This window comes from Haliotis rufescens, unplaced genomic scaffold (genome assembly GCF_023055435.1).
Source record: "Haliotis rufescens isolate VD_foot unplaced genomic scaffold, xgHalRufe1.0.p SCAF_5, whole genome shotgun sequence".
NCBI lineage: Eukaryota > Metazoa > Mollusca > Gastropoda > Lepetellida > Haliotidae > Haliotis > Haliotis rufescens.
The window spans coordinates 23116483-23124729 of NW_025964223.1; the positions used below are offsets into that span (position 1 = coordinate 23116483).

The following is an 8247-nucleotide window of genomic DNA, read 5'->3' on the forward strand; positions in this document are numbered from 1 at the left end:
GTAGATGTTTTGCCTTTGTCCTTTCAAGGTGATATTGGACTAGGTTTACGAACATATGTAGGAATAAATCTGGCCAGAATGTCAACCTTGATACACCAGTCATCTTCTTGGGCACTTTGGTGTGTTGTTGCTGTTATGACGCCATTGTGATCTCCTGAACACGCTTCAGTTACCATGGGACCTGGCATCCCTGTATTTGAAATTCTTCCAGTAGCACCGCCACTCGCATAGCATGGTTGGTTTGGTTGTTGTTTAACGCCGCACTCAGCAATATTCCAGCTATATGACGGCGGTCGAATAGTATGGGATAGGATTGTGAAACACGTTAAGGTGTTTCAATCAGCATACACACACACGGCCTGCTATACTCTGTGATGACCCCCAGGGCCAATGGCCCATCTAAAAAATCCAAGAGAATCGCTTCGGCACTCCTGATATAATGCACTTTTCCCAATAGTTTTGGAAATATATTTAACTGATCATGTTGTTGATTGTACTAGACATAATGATGAAAAAGGGAAGTTCGGCAAAACAATAATAAGACACGTATTTGTACCACAGCGCTGGTGTCGGTCGGACCGGGACGTACTTGAGCGTGGACTACTTTATCCAGGTGATCGACAACTGCGACATTGACGGCGAGGTCGACATTTTCTCCTACGTCCTCAAGATGCGCAACAATCGACCATTCATGGTCCAGTCAGAGGTAATATTGTTTACTCCATCTGAACAATCCGTTAATACTACAGGAACGACATTATATACACTGTGTTTACTGATGACAGGAAGCATATAAATAATAATGGTTCATTGTTATTGCGATTTTCCGTGTTAGATGACATGATGCTCAATGCACACATCTATTATTATGGTCACAGCAATGGATCAGCTTCACACGAACTTCATGCTCAGCCCATCCGGGAGTATACGTCCCAAGCCGTCGATGAGGCGAAAATAAGGATGACATTCACATTATCATCTTATCCTACCGGCTACCCATTCACTGCTGGATGCACATGGACCTGCCCCACTTCAGGCTTTCCTCCCACTTTTGACGGTCACGCCCTGCTATAACTAAAATACACACTCACTCAGTTGTAAATACATGTTGTTTATTTCAATGTAAAGTAGAATATATCAACCAATGTTCAAAATAGGGGCTAACGTTTATCTGCAAAGGACACGCTTTTCCAGAAACATTGTTAACTGCTCTCGGCCAAGTCTCTTCGGTATGATGTGCACCACCCCTTTTTCAAAATCCTGGATCCGCCACTGGTCTGTGATATAGGCCCAAGGCTGGCTGTATAATTATATGATTATATGCGTACTTTCTTACTGACCTTGCTTTAGGTCCAAGGTCAGTCATATCGACCCGAGGCAATGCAGACGACCTATAACAAGGCCAATATATAAACACCAATTAATGATATATTTATCAGACCCGTGAAGATTCCGGGGTAGAATAGGTCTTCAGCAACCCATGCTTGCTGTAAGAGGTGACTATGCTTGTCGTAAGAGGCGACTAACGGGATCGGGTGGTCAGGCTCGCTGACTTGGTTGATGCATGTCATCGATCCCAATTGCGTGGGTCGATGCTCATGATATCAATCACTGGATTGTCTGGTCCAGACTCGATTATTTACAGACCGCCGTCATATACCTGGAATATTGCTGAGTTCGGCGTTAAACAACAACCCAACCAACCAATATATTTATCAAGTGACTACCTAAACTATATGTTTCCAAGTAGTACCAGTCAAGAAGATCAAGAAAAAGCTAAATATGTCACAGTTGTGAGAAAACAGGACAGCAGTCTGTCTGTTGTGATTGCAGTGTAAAAGAGTGAAATCAGGCGCTAAAGCCGTATTGACCCGGCAAAACCGTTTTGCCCTGCTAAACGAGTATTGGTCTTCCGGTGCTTCTATATGATGCGGGCCGATTTCAGCGTGTGACGGACAGTCGATTGGCAATAATAATCTATAGTACTGACCTTTCTTTGGCTGGATACAATATCGTCGGACGTGATATACAGTGGTTGACAACAGGCAGGTGATCAACATACATGTATATGCACAATTGTCATTACACAACAGCCTTAGACAAAATAGCAATTACATTAGAACCATGTCGCTATCAGATAAAAGCTGCGTATTTATGTGCAATATTAACACAAATGAATAGCATACGGTATTCGGCAGTGCGCAAATGTAGCAGGGCGAATTGGGTATTGATGGACTATGCGGGATTACATTTTACTCTGTATTTGAGCGGACATTGTTTTGTGATTTGCATCTTTCTGATCCAAATACTGGATACATGGCAAGACAGTGGACTTCACCGCCACTTTTAGTCAGAATGAACGGGTTTTCATTGCAGCTAAATGTTACTCTTGTTAATAGATAAGCATAAGAAAATAGCTAATAGCTCATCATTGTTACGATATTCGTTCCCATGATTGCAGAAGCAGTATGTGTTCATCCATGATGCTGTCAAGGAGATGATCGCCAGGAAGAAGAAGCTGCTGTTTGGAGAACAGGAGGAAAACATTTACCAGAACCAAGGATTTGGTGAGAGTCAAGAAAATTTCAAATTATTCCGATGTAAATGAGGGGATATCCATGCTCGTCTATCTGGGCCCGTTGCACAAAACTGTCTTAGCGCGAAGGTGATCGTAACTCCCATACTTAAACATATGCTTACGATAGTCGTAGCACTAAGATCGCTTAGTGCAACGAGCCCCTGCACAAAAAAGGTCATGCCTCAAGAAAATGAAGGATAACACAAACAAGGGGCTCTTAAAAAACACCCTTATCCATTAATCTTGTTTGAGCATGTGCTAGAAATATCAAACCATGTAGCCCGATCACATGTCCGAAGTTGTATGGTGTGGCATTCCGGCGCATGATGACGACAAAACTTAGTGATCAGTGAGTCAGTTGGGGTTAATGCTGCTTTAAACAGTATTTAAGTTAAAACTAGCATGAAGGTTAATATGGGAGGAAGACCTAAAGTGACGTACGTGTAGATTGTAGAAAAATGATGCTCAGGTGAAAAAGAGCCGACAAACCTTCGATCAAAATTAGGTCAGGTTTGTAAATAGGTGAAAGAAATTATTATTAATTTCATTCATGAGCGTGTTATATTGCCTTTTTGACCTTTTTCTTAATCAAAACAAATCCAGTTCAAATCCATCTTCTGCTGAAGTCTTTTAAAAACATACTATAATGAAATGTTTGGTCATCATTCGAGGTTCGTCCATTAGATGGGTACACCATGTTAAGGGGAAAGAAAAATGAGTTGTGCCTTTTTTGTACCCCCGAAAACATGTACAATCATTATGGCATCAGGCTACACAGATATATTATTGATTAATAATAAGTGCATTTATAATGCGCCAGATTCCATTCACCAAGTGGATGCCAATAATGCTACAATATTACCCCGGTCAATGGATCAGTGAGCAATCGATTTTCATTCTCAGCTCCCTGGGGAGTATACAACCCAAGCTGCCTGTGGGGCGCTAGAAGGTTAACAGCCACATTACCATGTCATCCTCCCGGGTACCCACTCACTGCTGGGTGAACAGAGGCACATTGCGCACAAAGTCACTTGCCTAAGGAGACACCACATGTGGTACATGTGCTTACAGTGTAAAGTGACATAGTCGACATCATCATAACTATTATCAAATTTCAGTTAGTAACAAATAAATCTGTATGATCAATCTAAGAAGAGTTCTAAGTGTGAACCGGTGCTTTCTGTTTCAGTTCCCGATGAAGCTGACGGTGAACATCTCTACATGAATGTAGTCTCGGGAGCACAGAGAATGTGAACACTGCGGCGTCGTCACTGAGGGATGTTCGCCAGCAAAGGAAACAAAGACAACTGTACCATATGTGACCATTCATTTGTTGGAATGTCTTAAATCAAATGGATGAAATGGACTGTTGACACGTCTTGCGTGTCGCTCGACGGTTCCCAATCAATTAAAAACATTTCAATAGCCAATCAAATGAAAGCATTTCAGTTCGTGCCTACAGAAATTAATATCCATGTATACCTTAAGTATATGCTTTTAAACTTATATTCCTGAGCCTGAAATACATGTATGTTATGAACACTTAATCGTTAAACCTGACACATGTCATTATTATGCTACTATATATATATATATATATATATATATATATATATATATATATATATATATATATATATATATATATATTAGTCAGCATTTAGAAAACTGATATAACAGATATCGTAATATATTTGAGTGATATAAATTAATTATCTCTTAGCTTTGGGACTAATTCCTTTCTTATTATTTTTGATATTTTTACTATTGATTTCAACCTGTGTTACATTTGATAACATTGTAGGATGTAGTATATAGCTTTGAATTTATGAATGTGCTATTGCATTTTGGCTACATAAATGAACAATTGATACACATTGAACACATTGAACAATACCTCAAATCTATACACTTGAGAATATTATTTTGCAATACATTAACTAAACGTATAAATGCTTTAACAGTTTGCCTTGTAAAAGTCTAAATACATTGTACATACATAATTATGTGTGATTATGAAAGGATTCTTTGAGACATCATCATATAAGCTCATTAAATCAGTAATAGATTTGTATATTTTGTTTTAATGTTTTAAGACGTTGATTACATTACACTACACTAATGAAATGAATGTTCTCTTCCGTGTGAGTATTCATAGTATAGTTCTTTTACAATACCAGTTCAATTGCATCACTAGCATTTGCATATATAATGTATTCCTTTATGTCAAATAAAAGTATAGCTTTTCACGCTTTGAGAACATGGTGTTTATGATTCATGTCGAGACGTAACAGCGGTTTTAACAATTTTCTTCCACTTTGTTACTGTGCACAGATGCCTCAATGTATGGCATGTAAAGGGTAAACGCTTAACTCTTTGCTAGAGTTTATTTGTTTCTTCGGGTTTATCTTACATTAAAACTTGAGGTTATTTCAAGTTAATTGCAGCCGCTTTGTCATGTTGCATCATTACCGGGCCTGTAGATTGAGTGAGTGAGTGAGTTGGGTTTAACGCCGCTTTTTACATTATTCCAGTCATATCACGGCGTGCCAGCTTAATGTGGTAGAAAAGCCCGAAGTGATGCAGGTCTCAGACGTTTACCACTTCGGTGAAACCCACGAACACGGGTATGGTGCTGACAAGCCTAGAAACATAATCGGGGCGAACCGGGATTCGAACCCACAATTATAGGTTTCAGTCGTGCCCAAGGGACGCAACTCTGCACAGCGAATCGCGGCGCCTTAGACGACTGGGCCACCCGTGCCCCCTCCGGGCCTGTAGAACAAATGAATATTTGGCAGTAGACGTTCCTCCGATGCCGCTGAACCATCACCCCATGATCATGAAATGAGGTTTAACGTCGCGTTACAGATTATTGCTCTTATTTAGCGACGTTTTGTTTGTTTGTTGTTTAATGCTGCACTCAACAATATTCCAGCTATATAACGTCGGTCTGTAAATAATCGAGTCTGGACCAGATTGTCCAGTGATTGATATCATGAGCATCGATCTACGCAACTGGGATAGGATGACATGCATCAACCACGTCAGTGAGTCTGATCATGACTGCCGGATCCCAGTTGTCGCCTCTTACGGCAAGCATAGTTACTGAAGGATCGTCACGGGTGCATTTAGCGACGTGCATGCATACATGTGTGTGTCTGTTTGCATGTAATGGATATAAAGTAAACTACGGTTATAACGAACTCAAAGGAACCGCCTCCGCGGTCTAGTGGTAGAGCGTCCGCTATATAAGTGCAATAATCTTGGACGCGACGTTAAACCCCATTTCACCTCACCCCACGAACTCAAAGGGACCACAAATTTCAGTCCGTTATAACCGTAGTTCGTTATAAGCCTATATGCAGTATATATACAGGAGGGAAAAAAACAACAACAGTTCGTCATATCCGTCAGTTGGTTGTAAGCATGTTTGTTATAAACGTACTTTACCATGCCGCAATTTTAATATGGATACCCCACTCAGACACAGTATACTGTGTTATTCCCCTAATGTCAAGCGATAGGCAGTGTAACAACAAGTACCATCTTTTAACGTCTTTTGGTATCATGCGACCAGGGGATCGTACCCCTGACTTTCCGATCTCAAGACAAGCACCCTTTCAATTCCGCCACAGAGAATCCATCATGTATTCCTGTACATGCCGGAATTTGCTTCGCCGAGTTATTAAACCCTCTTCGTCTGATATCTGACTCCGTTCTCTGCAACCCCACGTGTTTCTTAAACGGATGCTACACTAGAAACGTGACTGTTCATCGAATTCCGTTTACCGCGACCCCACTATTGTTTCACTATAAACTTGTGTTTGTTTGTTTGATGTTTTACCCTGCACTCAGCAATATTCCAGGTACATGGCAGCGGTCTGTAAATAATCGAGTCTGGACCAGACAATCCAGTGGTTAATATCATGAGCATCGATCCACGTAATTTGGATCGATAACTCTTGGCCTCTGACTTTCTTTGCATCTCTTGTGTATCGCAGGTTACAGGCCGGCAAAGCCACATTTCGAAAATAGATAGCCCAAATTGATGTGGCTCTCGCGGCAATGGTTATGGTTGCGTGATTGTATAATGTGGCTCTCGCGGCTATGCTGTCAAAACATGCTTTATACCGTATATAACAAAACAAGTCTTGTTTTCTCATTTTTTATTCAACAAGGATAACATATTCATCAAAACTTTACATTGATGAATATGAATAGCATATGAATATCATAATGGATTTAATGTCATTACTGCAGATGAAGGAGTTCGCCCACGTGGTCAGCATATTCCATCTCACTCAGGTGTTGGTTCAGGAGCTGGATCTTGAGGGACGCAATACGTGCATCGATTGCCTTGCACTTCTTTCTTCGTGAAGGTTCTGACCACTGGTGAGAGAGTCTCAGGACTGCAACCTCTTTGAGTGACTGCTCTCGCTGAAATAGCTTCACTACCTCCTAGATGTTCGGGTGGCACTTCTTGGCAAGTTTCTTTATCTTGTTGTGCCACCCTTCCAGGTGATTGTTGGTACGGTGGCCTTGGTTTTCGAAATGGTTCCAAATCTCTGGCATGAAGGCCCCTCCTTGAACCCAACTGGTTGTCACGTAGTCCATGAAGGCAGTCACTTTAGGGCCAGCAGGAGAGTCAGCAATGGCATCAAGCCACACATCATCCACTTTGTCACGAGGTAGTAGAGGGAGGGCAGCAGCTCTTCTCACCAGCTTCTTCACCTCCTCATCTTCCTTATAGTCCATCACCAGACCTTCTTTCTGCACCCTCCTCCAGATACATTGGGTGAAGTGAAAGAAACACCCTCTAACTAATGTCCCAGGAAATACATCAGTCACGGCATTGTGAGCTGCACGTTCAAAGTCCAACTAATGTGGGACACTCATTTAAAGGTATCTCTAAAGAACACCACGCTTAGTAATTTAAATGTGGGACACTCATTTAAAGGTTTCTCCAAAGAACACCACGCTTAGTAACTTAAATGTGGGACACTCATATAAAGGTATCGGTAATCGGATTAAGTAATTACCCGCTAGAATAGGTGAAATGCACTCAGCTGAAAATGTGGCTCTACCGGCAATAGCCATTTCTGAAATGTGGCTCTCCCGGCTAGACACCGTATCGCACAGCTTGTTCAAATTTTAAATGATTTGTGATTCAGTCTAACGGTTGCGTACAGGAGAAATCATATTTGAATAATAGTATGAATAGAAGGAGTTTTTGCTGTTTGTATTCATGTTTCGACATGATGTTGAGCTGATAAGCCATTATAATATTGTTATTCATTCTCTGGAATGAATGTTGGTTGACATGTTGTCACTGATTTTTACAGGTAGCGAATTCTAGTCGCTGTTGGTTCTCGGTGAACTTAATATACTGTAAACCCTCCGGTATTATCGCTATTGCATTCATTCAGGGAACACGGTCCCAGAGCTTTTCTTACCTCGGTTGTTACGTGTCGGAAAATAGTAAAGTGTATGGGTGTGTTTTTGGTTGGTTATGACAGTTGTGTGCAAGTGAGGACTGAGCATGTATTGATGTTGTCGTAAACTTGGCGGTGTATTGCACAACGCGTTCGACTTTTAAATATGTTGTGTTATTCAGTGTTTAAAGGAGGGAAAAGGTTTTGGTCATGTTTTTAGCTTTGTTTAGGGTG

The 8247-nt window shown here is 41.0% G+C and overlaps 1 protein-coding gene across 7 annotated transcripts in view; it reads left to right on the forward strand.

Moving 5' to 3' along the window:
• Positions 1 to 4838, forward strand: part of LOC124111740 (phosphatidylinositol phosphatase PTPRQ-like) — a 247471-nt gene extending 242633 nt beyond the window's left edge. For all 7 annotated transcript variants that reach the window (XM_048384535.1, XM_048384534.1, XM_048384538.1 and 4 more), the window contains 3 exons: positions 562 to 706; positions 2462 to 2567; positions 3768 to 4838. In XM_048384535.1, the coding sequence (XP_048240492.1) occupies positions 562 to 706; positions 2462 to 2567; positions 3768 to 3832 (316 nt within the window). In that variant the 3' untranslated portion in view covers positions 3833 to 4838. The remainder of the gene's footprint in view (positions 1 to 561; positions 707 to 2461; positions 2568 to 3767) is intronic.
• Positions 4839 to 8247: the final 3409 nt, after the last annotated feature.